Below are 18,762 nucleotides of genomic sequence, written 5' to 3' on the forward strand. Positions count from 1 at the left end.
TGAGGCTGGTGTCCCATGGGGCCTCAGAGCTGCCTTTTATTCCCAAGAGTCTTATAAAGTCAAGGCTTTCAAGGACAAAACTGCAGCACTGCCACATGAAACCACATCTTCTTCTACTTGGGTGTGATTAAACTGAGTCTATGCTAAGACAGAGGCTCCAGTTCAGAGGTGCTGGCTGTGCAGGCAGGCTGCTGGGGTCCCATTGCAGCACAGGAACCATCAAGCCTTAAGCCCACCTCAGTCAGCACCACCAGCCCTTTCAGAGCTGGCAGGGCACCTGTGTACCTTGGGCTACTCCTCCATTGCTCTCTGCCTGCTGCCTTCCCTCCAGGGGACATGTGCAGGCTCACAGCAGAAAAAAATTAATAACCAGGCAGTTTTTAACAAGAATGTGAAAAAGAATAAAAAAGCTTTAATTTAAAAATTAAATTAAAAAGAGAGAATAAGCAAGAGGCGTTTGTGCCCTTTCCATACCCCGCACTTTCTATGGTTCCTCTTAGCCGCTCCCACCATGGACGGAAATCCTCACCCTGTACAGAGCAGACCCTTGCAGCCCAGAGCAAAGCTAAGAAGAGAACAGTGGAGACTGCAGCAGCAGCTGGCCTGGAGAGCCTCCAGGGCCACCAGCAAAATCATCTGGGAAGAAGAAAAGATTAAAAATAAAACCCAGAAAATCTAATTACTGAATTCTTATGAGAAAAGTATTAAATAATTTAAATAGTGTGAGGAATGCAATGCATCCTCTGTGCTCCAGTGTGTGATAGCGATAGAACAGTGTCCAGTCAAGCTGCTCCCAGCATGGGGTTCCTTCCCCCACAGTGTTCAGCTATGCTCTTGTCCAGTGTCAGCCATGTCCCTGATTGTTGATGGCAACAACTGTGCCGCCGAGAACTGGGGAGGAGCAGGGCGGTCCTCACTGGGAACTTCTCCCAGCCTCTGCTGGCCCATGAAGCTGCTGTTTTGGGGATGGTTGGCAGCCCTGCCCTGTGGGGCAATAGCAGCACGAGAGGATCTGTCACCAGCATGGCTGCTCCCAGCTGGGAGGTCCATCCTGGGAGCTCACTGCTGGCAACAGCAGACAGCCTATCCTGATCTGGGTGACTCCCACACCACCTGTACAGAGCCAGCTCCACTGGAGACTGCATCCATACAGATGAGGAATAATAATATTTACCTCCATTAAACAGCTAGCCTTGATCTGGGTTTGAATCAAGGCTCCAACTACTTGCAGTACTCCCTGGCCACTCCTCTCAGGATGCTGGGACATTTCCTCTGAGCCTACTCCACAAAGGATGTAAAGGGTTGCTGTATGACCTCATCTCCAACTCACCAAATCCCCTGAGGGCCTTGTGGACTGAGACCTGGGGCCATTGAGCAGAGGCAGAATAGGGTAACGTTCAGCTCCCAGATCTCTGAAGGAGCCAGGCCTCAAGGTGAGGTGAACTAATGAAGACTGGGAATCCACATCAGCTAAAAGAAGGAAGGGAGGAGATCCCACCCCTGGCCCCTGGCATGGGGAGGTTCCCCTGTAACACAGAAAGGCTGGAGCAGCTTGACCTGCAGGCACTGCCTGTTCTTGCGACTGATGTCTTCCACCTTATCTATAGGCATCCCTTTGGTGGGCTGGAGAGGCTGTGCTGCCGACTCCGTTCCCTCAGGCTGGGCGGCGGTGGTGGGCAGAGGTAGGAGGGAGGCCCTGCGCCCTCCCTTCTCCAGTGTGCTGTTTGTACCCCGCACCCAGTGTCCCCAGGTGTCACAGGCTTCTCTCGGCAGTGAGGTATTTGAGTGCAGCAGCCCCGTATCGCCGTGACAGGTCCTGGTGGAACTCCTCCCGCAGGGTCTGGAGGCAGCCCCGGTACCCTGCGCTCAGGCGGAACTTGGAGATGTCGAAGCTGGGGGCATGGGGCATGTGGATCATGAAGGCATTGGGCAGGACCAGCAGCTCATACTCCTGGGGACAGAGCAGCAGCCCTTACCATCATCAGCTTGGTGGCACCCACATGTCACTGCCCAGCCACAGGCCCCCAAGACCCGGCGGTACCAGGAGCCCCGCACCCACCTGCGCATCCAGCTCCATGATGTGGGAGACTTTGTTCCAGCCGAAGCCGACAAACCTCTGGTCATACCTGGGGCAGTCTCGCCTCACTACAACGTAAGGCTCGAAGTCTGGCTGCCATGCCACACGGTATGGCACGGTGGCCGTCCGCCATTTGGCGTAGTCTGTTGGGGCGTGGCCTTTTGGCCACACGTGGTACCTATGGGGAGAGATGGAAATGGAGACTGAGGCAGTAGAGGATGCAGGGGGTCTGCTACCCCCCTCTGAGACAGGGGGTGCACAGCCCCAAGCGACAAGGGTACAGAGCTGACTTCTGCTTGGATGGTGGGACAATGCTAGTCCCTACCTGAAGGTGTAGAGGGAGCCCATGTCCAGCATGGAGAGCAGCTCTGCTTTGGATTTGGGAAAGGTCAGACGGTAGTGCAGGGTCTCAAATGCTGGCACGATGAGAGCTGCCTTCCTCTGGGGCAGCTCCAGCTGTTGAATGGAGTTCCTGCGGTAGTAGGAAGGGTGTCAGGTCCCCCTGACTGTGAGACATAGCCACAGCCTCCTTCCTCAGCCCCTCTAGCCTGCCCACTACTCCACACAGGTATTAATGGGTTTTGAGAATTGGCAGTGGCACCATCCAGGGATAGAAGGAACAGGGGAACTCTCAAAGCCACAGCTCCTTCCTCATCTACTGGTGTCTGACAAAGTAAGGGCCGGACCCCAAGGTTGAACACAAAGGAAACAGCCTATTGAGAGCTGCTACCCAGGGCATTTCCTGAAAACTCTGGTGCTTGGGGAACCCAGCAGGCTGAGCAAGAGCCAGCTGGAAAAAGCCTTACCTGAGGTAATCATAGAGGCCATACATCGGCAGGAAGTCGATGTCTGTCAGGAAGACGTACGGGGTCTGCGTGTTGGCCAAGGCCACGTTGCGCAGGAGGTTGATGGGGTAGAACTGCCCCTCCTTGTAGACAATGTGGTAGGCCACATTGCGGCGGGCGCTCAGCACCTCGGAGGCCTGGGCGTAGCGCAGGAACTGCTGCGCCTCGGCGTCCGACATGTACAGCGCCAGGCTGATGGGGCCTGCCCAGTGCTTGCAGATGGCCTCCAGCATTTGTAACCTGGAGCAGAGGGCACAGCCTGAGCACCAGACCTGCCCTGCGGGGCAGCTTCTGAACCAAACCCACATCTGGGTGCCTCCAGAGAGCCACGTGCCAGCCATGCCCAGTTCAGGAGGGAGCAGGAAGAACTGAAGTTCCCACCTTGGGGTGTTGTTTCTCACTGCCAAATACTGGCGTGAAAAGGATGAAATGAGATTCCCTGGTAGCTCCAAAGCTGTAGAGCCTACCCAGAGGCGTGGATGTGGGTTGCAACCTCCCACCAGTTCTACTAGCAAGTACCTGTCCATGGAGAGCTGGGCCACAAGGGTGACATCGGTGGGGTTGGGAAGGGCCAGGAACTCGTACTGCAGGAAGAACAGGTGGATGCGGTGCTGCATGAGGTGCTGCTGGCGGAAGTCATAGCAGGGATCATCCTCATCCAACTCCTCCAGCGCCTGCTGCAACTGCAACACCATGAAGGTGAGGGGGAGTAGGAACCCCAGGGGCAGTTGCATGAGGTCTCTGCCCACCCAGAGCTCTGCAGCTGAGGGCAGAGTTGCAGTCAGCCTCACCTGGTCCCTGGGTGGGCTGGGAAGACTGGCACAGCCAAAAAGCTCTCTGCGCAGCAGGTTCCCATCGTACTCCAGGAAGGTCAGGTAGAGGTTACGGAAGAACTCCACGTGCTTGTTCTTCACCCGCAGCTTCTTGGGCGAGTTCCAGTGGATCACCTGAGCAGTAGTGTGTCACCCCATGTAAGGGAAGTCAGCAGTATCAGGCTCCCCAAACCCTCAGACCCCATGCTGACTCCCCTGGACTTCCAGTGCCTGCACTGTCCTTCAGGCCCTCCCCAGTCTCAAAAGCAGCAACCCAACCCACCTTGAGATCTGAGAGCTCAGTGTAGCACTGCTCTGAGCGGGTGTGATCAGAGAGCTGCACATTCCAGAAGCAGGGAAGCCGGTACACCAGGGATGGGTCCTGCTTGATCACTGCATTGAAGATATCCTAGGAGAGAGAAAGGTGAGTGCATGGGTGGATGAGGAAGATCCCCTGTGCCTGCAGTGCTGTGGGAATGCAGAAGGACCAACCTGTCCCAGAGGAGGGACAGTTACCTGATCAGCCAGCGAGGTGGAGAGCATGCTCATCAGCTCCCGCTCTGCTGTCAGCCGCCACATCTGCTCCCAGCCCAGGCGACGCAGGCGGTCCAGCAGGAGCAGGATCACCCCTGAGGGCCAGGGGAGAGGGCACAGGGTCACTGAGAGAGCACCCAGCCATTACAGAGCTGAGGCACAGCTGCCTGCATGCCTTCAGCCCCTGGGATATGCCACTTCTCTGTGCCTACCCACAACCCTGGGATGCTGTAGCGCTCCTCTTGTACCCACCACTTTCCCACTGTACCTCAGCTTGTCCCAGTCTCCCTGTGCCAAGTACCACCTCAGCTGCATGTGCTATGAGGCTGCACCTGCCACCCTGGCAGCCCACACTCACCTGTGTTGAAGCCACGTCCCAGGGCTGGCCATGGTTTGTGGTTTTTCCACAGGTTGCCTAAGTACCAGTCACTTTGGTTCTCCACCAGCCCAATCACCTGCTTTTCTGAGAAAACAGAGGGACGTGGATGCAGCTCATCTTGCTGTTGTTTCAGAGGGCCCAAGCAAACCCACTGTGCTGGTGCTGTGGCAGGCAGGCACTGCCACCCTGAGCCCAGCATCCAAGGCCCTGCCAGGGCCCCAGGGACACTCTGTTCTCACCAGAAAACTTTCCAAAGACAGCCCAGAGCTCAGCAATGTCGGTGGCAAAGGTGATGTCTGTGTCCAAGACAATGACTTTGGAGAGGTCGGAGGGTAGTGCCTTGGTAAGTGTCAGCTTCATCAGCCCGTAGATGCCAGAGTAGTGCTTGTTGGGGATCCATGACACCTCTGGCTGCAAGGCAACACACCTCAGGGCCAGGCATGGTCATGCCCTTCCCCTGCCCGGGCAGCTGTGTGTCCCGGAATCCCATGCAGAGGAGGCCAACAACAGAAGGGCATGCAGAGCTGTGGAGCCAGCCAAGCCCAGAGCATTTCCTCCAGCCACCAAAACCCCCACCTGGACCCCAGTGCCTCACTCAGCTTTGCCACAGAGGCACTGCCACCGCAAGGCACTTCCCCACCCTGCCAGTACCAGCCTTGTGCTCCCCTCTCAGCAGCACCAGCAACAAGCCCAGAAAGAGGAGGGGGTGAGCCAGGGATCTGCAAGAAAAAGTTACTCATCCTCCATCCACTCATCCCTCTCTGCTGCTCCCCTTGACCCTCTAAGCATTGGCTTGGGACAGGGTAAAGGGAGGGCAGGCACCTGCCTTCAAGTCATCGGCATTGTAGAAGCTGACGTGGATGGAAGGGACCATCCAGGACTGGAAGAGCGTATGGAGGATCTGGTGCGCCACTGAATCCGTGATGAAGTGAAAGTGGAGGGGGTTTTTTCTGCCAAGGGCAAGCACAGCAACATTCAGCATCACAGCAGCATGAAGAGGACATAGTTTCCCATCCCACCCATGAGACAGATTATCAGCTGACAGGGCAAATGGAAAAAAAACCCTCTAGGGGAAACAAATTCCACTGTGCCACTCTAAGCACAAGGGGTAGAGAGAGGTCCTAGAGCCCCCTTCTGCAGCACTGCCCTGCTGCAGCCTGCAGCAGCTCATCTGAGAACCCCAACCAGCAGGCTGCTGGCACAAGGTCTCCCCATTACCTGTGGAAGAGGATGGATTTCACCAGGGTGACCACGTCCCGGCTCGCATTGTGCCCAGCACACACAATCGCAACGTGAAGGAGCTGCCCAAAGACAAACGGTGCCTTTTTGAGACTGGACACCCGCTCCCTGCAGGGCTCTCAGCTCCTGCCTGGGACCACACTACAGGGAGAAGCTTCAAAACCCCACCTTTCCCATGCAGAAGGAGCCCCAAAGAGAGGTGGGAGTTCCCTAACTCAGAAGTGGGGAACAGGAGTCTTGCTGCCACTCCTCCTGTCTGGTCTCCTTCTCTGGAGAAGGAAAATACCCTCACCCACTGAGCACTGTGGAGAGCTGGGATGAGGCCCCAGCATGGCCAGAGCACAGGGAGAGCAGTGCCAGGTGAGGTGCTCATATATCCGTGCTCCCACAGGGTCCCAGCCTCCCACCCGACATTCCCTATCCACAATGCCACCGTGCTGGTGCCACCATCACCCACCTCACACTTGTGCACTGTCCGCTGCTTGGCACAGGCCGTGTGGTTGCTCCTCTCGCCCCCAGGGGGGTCTCTGTCCTCGGCAGAAGCCCCCCACTGCGGGCTGCCATCGCTGCCCTCTGCCTGAGCCTGACTGAGCTGCAGCCGGAGCTGCTGATTCTCCTCCTCCACCCTGCGCACACGTGAAGCCAGCGCCTCCCGCTCCACATCCCGGCTCGGCTGCTCGCCCAGACAGGGTGGCAGCAGGAGGAAGCGGCCATCTGTGGAAGAGATTGGGACATGCAAAGGCCATAGGAGAGCCCAGGTGTGAATTGCTGGGGCAGAGCCACAACTGAGAGGTCCCAGCATGTCTCACAAGTGCCCAGCCAGCATCTCAGCTCTTTCCTCTGATCTCCAGAGATGTTCCTGGAGATGTCCTAAAGTCAGACTCACCTGCAGTGACTTGCCTGGCCAGAGCAACCACCCCAAGGCCTAATCCCCTGCTGCCCACCCTCTGTTGTGGACTGTCCCTTGATCTGAGGAGGATGAGAAGGACTCACTCACATTCAAGGCTTCCCACAAAGAGGTAGAGCCAGGAGAGGAGAATGGCCAGGGTCACCGTGGCGAGCAGCAACTTCAGCTTCGTGCGCCAGGAGAGCAACATGATGTGCTGGCAGGACACGAGCAACAAGGATCAGGTGGGCAACCCGAGTCCAGCTGGCCCTGGCATCCTAGAGCCTGTGAGGGACAGGGGAAAAGAGAGAGGTCTCACCAGTAGCCCCCACCCAGGTGTGCCAACATCTCCCCAGCAGGACATCCTCCATCACCTGCTCCTCCAGGACAGTACCTGGACAACTGAAGAAGTGAAACAGACATCCACTACCTCTCCAGACAGCCCACTCCTGCCCATGATGGAACATTTACCCCCCTCGACTTGTCCCGCCATCCGGACTGGACTGCAGAGCCTGTGGGGGGGTGCCTCAAACATGGAGGGGAATGGGATAGGAAGGAGGTTTCCAAGAGATTCTACCCCAGCTTTGTGCCTTGCTCCCTGCCATCCCACAGGCCTAGGGCTCACAGAGGAGAGGAGGGGTAATAATGCTAGGAGGCCCTCCCGAGCTGGGCGGCGGGTCCCGGAGCCTGCCCGTGGGAGAGGCGCGGTCCCTCCCCCGCCGCCTCGGCCGGAGCGCGGCCCACGCAGGGCCGGGGGGCTCGGGGAACTCCCGCACTAAGCGCCGCTGCCCGCCCACTTCGGTGGGAAAACCCCAAACACCTGCGCGAAAGTCGCTCCCCGGCCGCACTGGGGCATCGGGCGGCCGGGGCAGCCTCCGCCCCCTGCCGCGCTCTGCCACGCGTGTTAGGCCGCTTTCACTCCGCCGCCGCCGGCGGGACGCTCCCAAGGCGGGCAGAGCCCTGCTCCCGCCGGGGCCCCGCGGAGCCTGGCGCCCGGGCAGGCAAAAACCCCACGGGGACGGAGACGCCTGCCCCCCGCCGCAGCCTGCCCTCGCTCTGCACCCCTGCCCGCGGCTCCGCGCCCTCGCCCTCGGCGCAGCAACATCTGGACAACAAAAGCTGCCGTCGGACTGAATGGGCCGGATTAGGGTCTGCTCCCCCTGCACACGCCCCGTTGGAGCCCATTGATGTGCAGATGCCCATGGGGCCGCGGGGGCTGGAGCCTAGGAGAACACATACCGCGGCCCCCGACCCTCCCCGCGGCCCCTGGGGCCGGGCGCAAGCTCCAGCCCGCTGGAGCAATTGCAGACGGATGGTCCCATCCACCCTCGGTGAGGGATACCCAGGCTCTAGAAGGGCTGGGGCATGGCCAGCCCGCGGAAGCACGGGCACGCCAGCCCACTGGAGATACAGCTGAGCTCCCGCGGCAGTAGGCACGGCTCCTGAGAGCTGCACCTCTTTTCCTGCAGAGAAGGTGCCTACTGACATCACAGCTCCCTGCAAGCCAGGCCCGGGCTTGACCTGTTTTTGTGCTCTACAGAGCAGGCCAAGCACAGGCATGGCAGGGAAAACGGGGAGCTGACACATGGAGCACACCAGGCCCAGGCACCCCTTCTCCCTGCCACAGCCACGGGACACGCTGGACATGGCGAGATCTCCACATGCTGCTGCCAGCCTGTCTGCCATCTCACATGCCGAGGTGCACACAAAGTTGGAGGACTGTTCAGGCCATGCTGGAGGGGAATGGCAGGGGGGCATGGTGAGAAAAGGCCGAGGAGGTCAGCCAGCACCCAGGGGAAGCAGAGGGGCAGGGAAACAACTTTAGCACAAACAAAGGAGAGAGAAGGTGATGGCACACAGCAGCATCCGTCCTGCTCCCACTTGCCCCCATGGCCCCTCGCTGCAGGAATGGTACTCTCTCCCCAGCCTGCATGTGAACACACTACTAGGATGGGAATTCTGCGGGACCACATGGGACCAGCAGCAAGTCAGTTTTCACAACCTCTCCCAGAGGCACCCAAGGATCTGTCCATCCCCCACCTCATAACACCCCCACCCCTCCTGCCACCCCTTGTGCTACTCCTCACCTGGCTGCTTGCCTTCCCCCCAGGCGCTGGTTTCCTTACCTGCCTCTCCCCTCGCCTCCTCTGCCTCCTCCTTCCCCGGCGCCTCCCAAGCCAGCTGGCAGCCCACTGCTACTGCTCCCTCCCGGGGCTGCCGTTCCCTGTCCTCCCTTTACTCCTCCCTTCTAGATCTGACACTTTCCCCCTCCTCCCCGCTCTCAAACCCAAGCTCCCCCCGCACACCCCGCTGGCCCCCCTTTCAGAGGAAGAAAGAACAAACAAAACAAGAGATTAAATTCGCTTTCTACTCAAGAGCCCCCAGCGCCAGGGGCGCAGAGTTGCCCAAAGTAAACTGGGAGGAATCCATCCTCCTTCCAACTCCCTTCCCACTCCCAAGCCTCAAAATCCCTCCTTCACACAGTGAAAAAAGGAAGGATCAGGATTATCTACCCCCTTCCTAGCACTTGCCTCCTCCTTTACTGGGGCAGGTGCAAAAGACTGTCCTCACAGAGAGATCCCTGGGGGCCTTGGGATCGCGGCAGAGCCCACCTGTTCTCCCCATGACTGGGAAAGAGTGGTTCCACAGCCTACCCGGGATGCAAATATGGTGAGGATGGGATGCAGACCTTGCTGCTACCCAGAGAGAAGATATACTGGCCACCATCAGAGCACTTGCCCATCAACTTAGCAGAGTGCAAGCCTCACTGTGGATCTGAAAGGGAAAGAACTGTTCCCCTACTGTCTCATCCTTGCTCTGGCCCAGAAGCGCAGGGCTCACTGAAAGGGTGCAGTGTTCAACCAGACCTGCCCAGCCTACCAGGAGTGAGCAGGATGGTGGAAGGAGGAGCAGGAGGCCGGGGTTGGGAATGCTAACTATGCAGAGAGAGGCTCCTACCTGCAGCTCCCCCTCCCCACCGCGCAGGCCCTGGGGCTGGGAAAGGCAGCGGCCCTGGCCCGGGGCTGCAGCAGAAGGAGAAGCCCTTGCCGGGAATGCCCAGTACCGCGGGCGTCTGGAGGGGGCCGGGTGCGGTGGGAGAAGGCCAGGAGCGGCAGCAGGCAGAGGACTGGGATGCGGAGCGCCTGCACAGCCCTCCGATGTAAATCGCCCCCACCCCAGAGCCCCGGGTGAGGTGAGGCGGGTCCCGGCCTGCCCGCGCAGGCACGGCAGCACCAGGATGGCTGCCCTGGGAGGCACGCTTACCTCCCTCACGCTCGGGCAGCTCCTGCTTGCCCTTGCAGAGCCCCGGTACAACAGGCAGCGGCTCCTCAGCAGCGCCCTTCAGCCCAGCCCTGCCCTGGCAGGGAGAGGAAACGCCCGGGCTGCCCTGCTGCTCCTCTGATCCGGCGGCTCCCCAGGGCAGCGGAGCCCTTCCCTTCGCTCCCCCAGCCGCCCCGGGGCACATGCTCAGCTCCCGGAACCGTCCTGCCCCTGCTCCACGATATCCACCATGTGCTCCAGCTGAGGCATTGCCACGCAGGGCTTACCCATGCTTTGGGAGCAGTGCAGACCTGCAGCCCGCGGCCAACAGCACCGCTTCAGCAGAGGAACCCGCCTCGTGCTCCAGCTGACCTCGGCAGCCTCTGCACACGCTTGTCCTGGCCACCATACCGCGTTTGTTTGTTCCCAGCACCAAGTGCGAGTGCTCTGAGACCCAGCCAGGCCCTCTCCAGCCAGGGCAGGAACAGGTAGGCTGCTGGGGAGCACAGGCACGGCAGGGCCCTTCACGGGGATGAAGATGGCAAGCCAGAAACAGCCTCTCTGTGAAACATTAGAGGCACAGCAAGCGGAGGGCAAGGCTGGAAGCGGCTCCTTGGCAAGGGGCACAGCAGGTACTAGCAGCCATGGCCCAGCACATAAAGCTCCCGGCTCCACCGTCCCTGCAGTCACGGAATGGGGCCTCTCTGCCCTCCCTCCTCAGTTCTCCTTGCTCACCAGACAAGCGCAGCCAGCAGTAAGACAAGAGGTTTCCCAATACTGCCGTCTTCCAACCCCAGCGCGGGTGCGGGGCAGAAGTGCTGTTCACAGCAGGTTATCCTCCCTCCCCCACATTCTTCCCAGGAGCAAGCAGCTCCTGCTTCAGCAGGGATCAGGGGATACAGCCACTGGGACTGAAAAAGGCACCCCTGTCCCCTCTCTAGCTGGAAGAAGCTGACCATGGTGGATATGAGGGAAGGGGCAGGCAGGACCCAGGCCTTGTCTCATGCCTGGGGCATCCTGCCTCCAGTGACAACAGGGCAATGGCCAGGGGACAGAGAATGTCATGCCAGCAGAGCTGGGCAGCTGCACAAACACCAGTGCATGCTCACACCAACCTCTGATGCGTGGGCAGGAGCCCAAAAGCTGGCTGTATGCCGGCCACCCTTCCATGCACAAGCAACCTTCATTCCTGGGAAAGTGCAGCCACTTTGCTTGCCCCAGGCTCCTCCTGAGAGCTGCCCATGTGCTGGCACTCCACTCCTCCAAGATCCACTCTTTTGCAGGAAATCCCCTTTTCTTTGTAGGCCCCATTGCTCAGCCTGAATGGCCTTTGGTCTCTACAGCTCAGTAATAATCAGGTGAGCAGTTAATGTTTAGGGAGAGCTGGCAGCGGAAATTTTGCCATCACATTACCATGTTTCCTCCAGCCCTGCAAGCACAGAGGGGAGCAGCTCTGTTTTCCCACAACATCACAATTGGCAGCAAGGCCCATGGAGGGTGGATGTCTCAGCCTGTTGTCTCTTCTAGAGCTAATGTGTACCTGCAGAGGCATGCTGAGGCACAACCACTGTCTGTGGGTACCAAGCCAGAGGCCTGAAGGGGCACAGGGACAGTCCCAGGCTTGCTGCCCCCTCTACTGCCTCCCCCCTAGGCATTACAAGGGAAGAGGTAGCCTGGCTGTTCCCAGTAAAGAGCTGCAGGGCAGCCAGGAGAGGGGTGATTTCATGCTATGGTGCCTGTTGTCTTACCTAGGTGTAGGTGAAAGAAACTGCAAATTCTTCTCCCAGGTCTCATTTTTGGAAGAGTGACAGCTTAGCTGACCTGCTTAGACTGCCTCAGTAGAAGCCCAACACAACAGCTTCCCAGGTTTGCAGAAGGTGAGAAAGAGCCCAAAAGCTGCAACAAGAGCTGCGCAGCCAGACCAGGAACTCAGAAAAGGCACCACAGTTTGAAGAGAAGCAACCGGGGACAATCACTTTTGCTCTTACAGATGGAGGGGACAGGCTGGTTCCTCATTCAGCAGATCACTTTTAAAGTGTACTGCAGCAGCCATCTGACAAAGTGCCTTATGATTCAGGGTCACCTCCCTGTCCTGCTCCCCATGCCTGAAATGCTGCTGCTTGAGGGGGGCTGTGCCAGCTGGCAGATACCACACAGGCAGTGCAGAGCAGGGTAGCTGCAGGAATTTACAGAGGCGGAATGGAATTTGCCCAGGGGAGCAGGATTAAAACCCCATGCTCTGGATTACCATGCCGCCGTCCCTCCCTCCCCAGTCTTATGATAAGTAAACCCTAAGTGAGAGTTTCACCTTTGCATTTCCCTGGAAAGAGCAACCTCTGGCAAAAGAGCCACTGGAGTGTTCTAGAGGTGGGATCCAGTAGCACTCACAGAGTTGTATACCAACACATGCTGCAAAAGGAAGCATCCTCATCTCCCACTGCTCCCAGACACCACCAAGCTACCGAGAAAATCCCAGAAAGGACCCTCCTGGAACAACAGGCAGCTGTGCCTCAGTTACAGCTCATTCTCAAACATCAAGCTCTTCTCAGACCCGTAAGATTACCACACACACAATTCTGCCGCTCTGAGTTCAGTTTTTTATTCTGCAGAGGTCACTCTGAAAAGCCGCCATCTCCTTCTCTGGCAGAACCACAGCACTTGGGGAAGAGGAGCTAAAAGTCTCTGAAGGGTGTTGAAGCTCCAAGCTTGGCTGAAGCAGCGACTCTTGTCACCAGACTATTTGCTTGTTTCCAGAGGAAACCAGCAAGCTCAGGCTGGGACTGACAGGAATGCCGTGCTGCTTACCTCTTCATGTCTGAAACCCAGGAATGTATCAGGGGAGCAGCTCCTCTTGGCAGGCACTCCGATCACAAGGCCCTGCTAGGCACAGTCTGCTGTTGCAGAGTCAGTCTCCCTGCCTGCAACCAGGCACTGGGTTCAGCTGCCCGGCAGAGCGTCAGCCACAGGGGGCACACAGGGCACGCACGGGGAGAGCAGTGCCACCGCAGAATGTGCAAGTGTGTGGCATATGAGGCCTGAGCCTACCAGGCATCCTGCAGTGCTCACAAGCTGGGCAGCTGCATTTTGCCACAACTCTCAGGCAAAGTAAAGGGGGCCCACCCAGACAGCAACACAGTCCCCAAGTGCTCTCATTCCTCTTAAGCCCAAGAAGAAGCTGGAAGGACCCCAAGAAACTCACAGCGGAGGTGTTCAACACACTGCTACCAGCTTTACCTCCCTGGACTACAAGTCATGTGATGCTAAGAGGACACTCAGCAGGTGAAGTATCAACACTGACTGGCCTTTCTCTGGGCCTGGTGAAGCTCAAGCCTAACTGAGAACAAACACAGAGGCCACAAACTGCTGAATCAAATCTCCTCCTCATGCCTCCCTGGCCAGCACAGCTTGGCACAGGAGGGACCAGCCCTGGGCACTGTGCAGTGGGACCCCAACTGCCTCTTGAAACAGGAGCAGCAACAGGGGCTGATCTCTAGCTCCCTTCCTCTCTCATGGGATTAGGTTTCTACTATCTGCATTTTTGCTGATGTTTGTGCTGCAGCTAATGGCCAGCTCTGAATCCATTAAGTTCACCGTGTCCTGGTCTCCGGATGTGCTACGGGCATCAATACCTGTTTACCCTGCCATTTCCTGACACTTTCACTGCTGCGGGCTTGCAACAGTTCCTGGGGTCAGAGCTGAGCAGGGCCAGCAGCCAGGAACTCCAGCTTTTCTCCAAGGCAGCCTGCAGCAAAGCCCTCCACCAGTTCCAGCTCTGCCATCAGCACAGCTGGAACACCCAGCAAGCATCCTGCCAATACAGCAAGGGCTGGGAGTTTCATCCTGTGTGGTACTGATAGCCCAAGCTTCCAGCTAGCAGTGCCCATGGGTAGGGACTAACCCCACATCCCCCTGGCTCCCTTGAAATGCTCTTGAACACCCTGCACCAGGTGGTGCTCCCTGGCGGGACAAGGGAGACTGGGATATGTTGTGCATATCCCAGCACAACAGGCCAGACTTAGCCCCTACACATGCTTGTAGTCTGCACCACCTCAGGCAAAATTAATTAGGTTAATTACAGCAAAAAAAAAGGAGACAAAGGGACTCCAACAACCCCATATTGGCACTCTACCTGGAAAAGCTCACAAGAGGTATGACACCATCCACCTCTGGGGAGGTGCCAGGGGCATGGCTGTGAGCCAGGTTGTCAGGTGCCTGCTGTGCATTGTTACCAGCAGAACTGGGTGTTTTTGCCTGAATAGTTATTGATTGAAAACTGCAGTTTCCAGACAACTCAGAGCTATTTGCTCCTTCATTACAAGTTTTGGACAAGAACAAAAAGCGTTGTTTTCCAAGCAAAAAAGTCTCATTTTGCATTGTTTTGTTTGCAATTGAGCTGCATTGCATTTAAAATAAAAGATAAAGGGTCTCTCAAATTTGTCTGTGTTGAGTTTTTCTCCCTCCAGCTTTTCATTTTGGGCACTAAATCAAGCAATTAATTATTTGTCTAGCTCTGGTCTCCAGACAAGCTGAGAACATCATGAGCCAAAAGGCTGGAACAGCTCTGCCCTAGCAGCAGTTCTGAGGAGGGTGTTGATTTTTTTTGTGCTGCAGGCTCCTATCAGGCCTTAGCTTGAGTTCCCTTGGGGTTAGCAAACATTCCCTGGGGAGAAGAGAGCAGGGCCCTGTGGAAGGAATGGCAGGTACCCCACCACAAGGACCCACCCACCTGCCCAGTGGGCAGCAGTTCAGGAGACACAAGGTCATACCAGGGCTTGGAGGACATGCTAGGAGCAGGGCTTCCCATGCCAACTGCCCTGCACAGAATCATAGGATATCCTGAGTTGGAAGGGACCCATAAGGATCATCAAGTCCAACTCCCAGCTCAGCACAGGACAACCTCAGAAATCACACGATGTGCCTGAGAGCATTGTCCATAAGGTTCTTGAACTCTGTCAGGCTTGGTGCTGTGACCACTTCCCTGGGGAGCCTGTTCCAGTGCCCAAGCCACCCTCTGGGTTTTTCCTAATAACCAACCTAATCCTCTGCTGATACAGCTTCATGCCATTGGCTCGTGACACCCTGGTGCCTCACTAGTCCTGCTGGTATCAGTCACTGGAGCAACTCCTCCAAATTCCATCTCCCACAATGCCAAACTCTAGTCCAGCAGCCCGGCACACACAAGGCACTGACCGACAATGAAAGGCGATCCCTCTCCTCTGCGTGAAAAGCAGCTGAGCTCATGGATGCAGCCCAGTACCTCTTCCACAAGGGACTAGCTCAAACTGGGAGCTGTGCTCAAGCAGCCACTCCTATATCTTCCCTGTCCAGAGCTATTCCTGGCACCAATGCCCTCAGTGCCCAAGTCAGGCTGAAAGCAGAGCTCATCCACACAGGAATGGAACAACTGCACTATAAATAGCAAACCAGAATGGCTCAGGGCAGGCTCTAAAAAACCCAAGCAGCAATAGTGCCATCCACTCAGGGTGCCCTGGGCATTTTGTACGACCAGAAGGGATTCTGAGCTACAGAGAAGCTTGCACGTTGCCTAGAGGCTCTGACAACACTGGAGAAAAAACTGTTGTCCAGGCTAAGACACAAAACTTACCTGCAAAAAAACCACATAGGGCATCTTGCAAACTGGAAATGAGGTAGCGACTGATGGGGGCAAAAAAGGAGGGAAGTGGATCCCAGAGGGGAGGCAGTTCCCAAAGCCAGGCAGTGGAAAGGAGAATACTCCCAACATCCAAACTCATTAGTAGCCCTCCTCCCTTCCTGCTACTCCTTGTGTTCCTGTCCCTGGGGCTTCTCACACTGCTGAGCTAAACCGTGAACTTGCACACCAAAGGACAAAGGCAGGGAAAAAACAGCATAGCTCAACTCAACCAAGCAGCAGATGAGCGGCTGAGGACAAAAGCTCATGTCTTCTGCAATCCACAGCAACCTCTGTGCAGTGCCCAGCCTGCAACAGGATAGGCATAACATCTCAGGTCATCCTGTGATCAGGTCTTCCAGGATGCTTCTAGGAAGACCCTTCCCACCACACTCATCCTCACTACTCCCTCTTCCCTCCTAGTGCCTCCATGTGGATCCACCTTCCTCTTCTCACGGACACTGTATGTGAGAAGGGATCTGAAGGGATCTCAGCCTCCCCAGATGAGGATGCGACCGGCCTCATGCAGCACTGTCAGGCACCAGCCTCCCACTGCTGTGAGGGATTCCTGCTCTTTCAGCAGCGCTGCAGCACTTGTGCATATACTGGGAATAAGAGCACAGAGGAGACTGTTGGGAAATCGAGAGAGGGGTGTATGCACAGGGAAGGCACACACCTGAACCAAATCACCCAGCAAATAAACACACAAGCACACACACAAAGGGAAGCAGTTGCTTCCTCTGACAGAAAGCTTATTTTGTCAGAATAGGAAGACAGCACTCAAGGAAAAACACCAAACCCCTGCTTTATTGCACCTGGAGCACCAAAACGAGACAGGACACAAAAAGCAAAGATAGTCAGCGCTGACTACAAATCCACCTTGAGAATTCTGTAGGCCCACAACTCTCTTGGCTTCTCCCCCATGGCTCTCCTGTCACTCCTCACCCTTCCTCCTCAGCGCAGCAGGCAGGAAGAGAGGTAGAGGTCTCAAGTTTGGCCAAGTTTCCACTCAGGGAACAAAAGCTTGATAACAGGCTGGACAGGATGTGAGCACCCATTGAGGAAGAGGATTAGTAACCCCTTAATCTGCACATTTTGGAGTCTAAGCACTTTGCTCTGCTCTTTAATTAAACCGTGGAGTGCAAAGATTGCCAGAAGGTAGAGAACAAGGAGGAAGAAGGAAAGGGAAGAGGAGACTGTGGCTTAAAGGCTGTTCCTTGCAGCTTAAATGCAAGGGGAAGGTGTTACTAGCAGGGATGTATTTCACCTCAAGTGCTTTATACTGGGGCTGTTGAGCATCCTCTTGCCTTCCCTGATCCAATCTATGGGTGAGTCAGGGGCAGGATGAAGGGCAAACTGCCTGAGGGCCTGGGGATGACAAAGGAGGGAGCAAGGAGATCTATCAGACTGGACAAAGCTTTACCTCTGGCAGCTTTGTCTGGCTGGCCACGACTCCCCTCCAGAGTCTCCTGCCTCCTGGGAAGCAATATGAGTGCCAGAGCAATGTTTGTCTCCACTTCACACACCTGTCTGCACAAAAGGGCCTTGTTCCAGCACTTATCTGGCTCCAAGATGGGGAGGGGCCAGTGCCTCACTGCCCTGGCACCCAGGCAGGACTTTCAGCTCCATGTCGGGCTTCTTTGGATCTGCCTGGCAGAGGAAAATTTCCTGACACAGGTAAAGAGGGAAACCTTTCACCACAGCCCAAGACAAACAAAGCAGTTTCCCTCAAGCTGTGCTCAGGCGCACGTGCCCGTGCAGAGTAGGCAGCGAGCCTGAGGCTCTGGAAGCTACCTAAGCTACCTGAGCAGTGAGGATAGGAGTCCCACAGCACAGCACAGGGAGACAGACAGCTGCTGCCAGAGCTGGGAATAGAACTGCCAAGGAATGGCCTCACCTCCCTCAATGCTCTGCCACCAGCTCTGCCCCAGCAGACTAAGGCAGGGGGCTGCCTGTGTGCAGGGGCAGCCTGTCACTCCAGCGTTCCTCTCTTCCCTCACTCCTATTCTTTGGCATTCCTCTCCTCTGTTTGCTTTGTTTCAGACCTCAATGAACAGGAAGAAAAGGGAAGGAGCCTTGACAAATCCGATCAAGGCATAGACATTGCTGAGGCTCCCTCCTGCTGGCATGCCAAGCCCTACACTAATGAGGGGCAGGGAGAGAGAGGTGGCCACTGAGAACAGTGGCCCCAAACAAACACTTGATGTAACAGACGGAGGGAAAAGAAGCTGCTAGGACAGAACAATGCCAGCACAAGCTCCCAGCCTTCAGAAGCCTTCAGAAGCTGCTAGGACAGAACAATGCCCCAGAGAGCTTGTTCCAGCTCCTCAGTCCAGGTCCCAGCGACTTACTGCCCACTACACAAGAAATAAGCAATAGACCATGGTATTGTCTGGGGAGAAGGATCCAGACATGCACTCAGGAGAAGAGCCACAGAGATGGGATCACACTTTATTCAAAGGACTGCTGTGGAGAATCTGGTCCTTCCCTCCAGAGAACTGGGCTGTGGGGGCTTGCAAGTCCCAGTGTTGTCTCCAGAGCCTCCCACAGGTCCCAAATATCCAGAGAGCCAAGCCCTTCTGCTACATGATTATCTCCTGTACACTGACTTAGAAGCACTAAAACAGCAAAGGAGCAACCACATGTAAACCATCTACTTAACATACATTATAACTAACCTTTGAAGGCTGCCAAGGTTGCAGGAGTGGCTAGGAACAGCTGGAGAAGTTGGCACGGCCTGCTGGTGCCTGTGAGGACCCCCCTCTAACCAAAGATTCTCACTTGAAGGGCAGATCAGACATCTCAGCTGTACTTGAGAGTTTTGGAGCTTCCTGTCACCTGAAACCCAAAAGACAGTCACATGAAGAGCTACTGCATAAGAGAGCTCTGAGGACAGGCCCCTGCACATCCGAGAGTCACAGATAAGAGCACCCAACACCTTGGTCCTGCCCCTATCCTCCAGCCTGCCACAAAGCATGGCTCAGTGTCACCCAAGGCTACCCAGACAGCCCAGGGGAGGATGACTACCTGCATGCTGCATATTCCCTGTCCCAGTTCACTGCACTGTCATTTGCAAGTT

At 56.5% G+C, this 18,762-nt stretch overlaps 1 protein-coding gene across 1 annotated transcript; it reads right to left on the reverse strand.

Annotated features, from left to right (window-relative positions):
- Nucleotides 1–392: 392 nt before the first annotated feature.
- On the reverse strand, nucleotides 393–18,462 carry LARGE2 (LARGE xylosyl- and glucuronyltransferase 2). Its single transcript, XM_066551947.1, has 15 exons — nucleotides 18,362–18,462; nucleotides 6,884–7,057; nucleotides 6,344–6,600; nucleotides 5,866–5,948; nucleotides 5,470–5,597; nucleotides 4,887–5,054; nucleotides 4,627–4,731; nucleotides 4,251–4,363; nucleotides 4,018–4,143; nucleotides 3,714–3,869; nucleotides 3,442–3,605; nucleotides 2,884–3,162; nucleotides 2,403–2,549; nucleotides 2,060–2,255; nucleotides 393–1,951 (listed from the first exon to the last, which is right to left on the reverse strand). Exons 2-15 carry the CDS (start codon nucleotides 6,981–6,983, stop codon nucleotides 1,754–1,756), a joined length of 2,220 nt encoding a protein of 739 aa, XP_066408044.1. The 5' UTR covers nucleotides 6,984–7,057; nucleotides 18,362–18,462; the 3' UTR covers nucleotides 393–1,753.
- Between the last annotated feature and the right edge of the window lie 300 nt (nucleotides 18,463–18,762).

The sequence above is a fragment of the Molothrus aeneus genome, chromosome 6 (genome assembly GCF_037042795.1).
Source record: "Molothrus aeneus isolate 106 chromosome 6, BPBGC_Maene_1.0, whole genome shotgun sequence".
Classification (NCBI taxonomy): domain Eukaryota; kingdom Metazoa; phylum Chordata; class Aves; order Passeriformes; family Icteridae; genus Molothrus; species Molothrus aeneus.

Bases quoted from the DNA above. Each gene is read 5' to 3' on its own strand.
- LARGE2 (XM_066551947.1), bottom strand. From the start codon at position 6,983: ATGTTGCTCTCCTGGCGCACGAAGCTGAAGTTGCTGCTCGCCACGGTG. The intron at 5,949-6,343 runs GTGGGTGATGGT...GTCTTTGGGCAG, and splicing joins GGACAGTGCACAAGTGTGAG to CTCCTTCACGTTGCGATTGT. The intron at 4,144-4,250 runs GTAACTGTCCCT...TCTCTCTCCTAG, and splicing joins CCACCTCGCTGGCTGATCAG to GATATCTTCAATGCAGTGAT.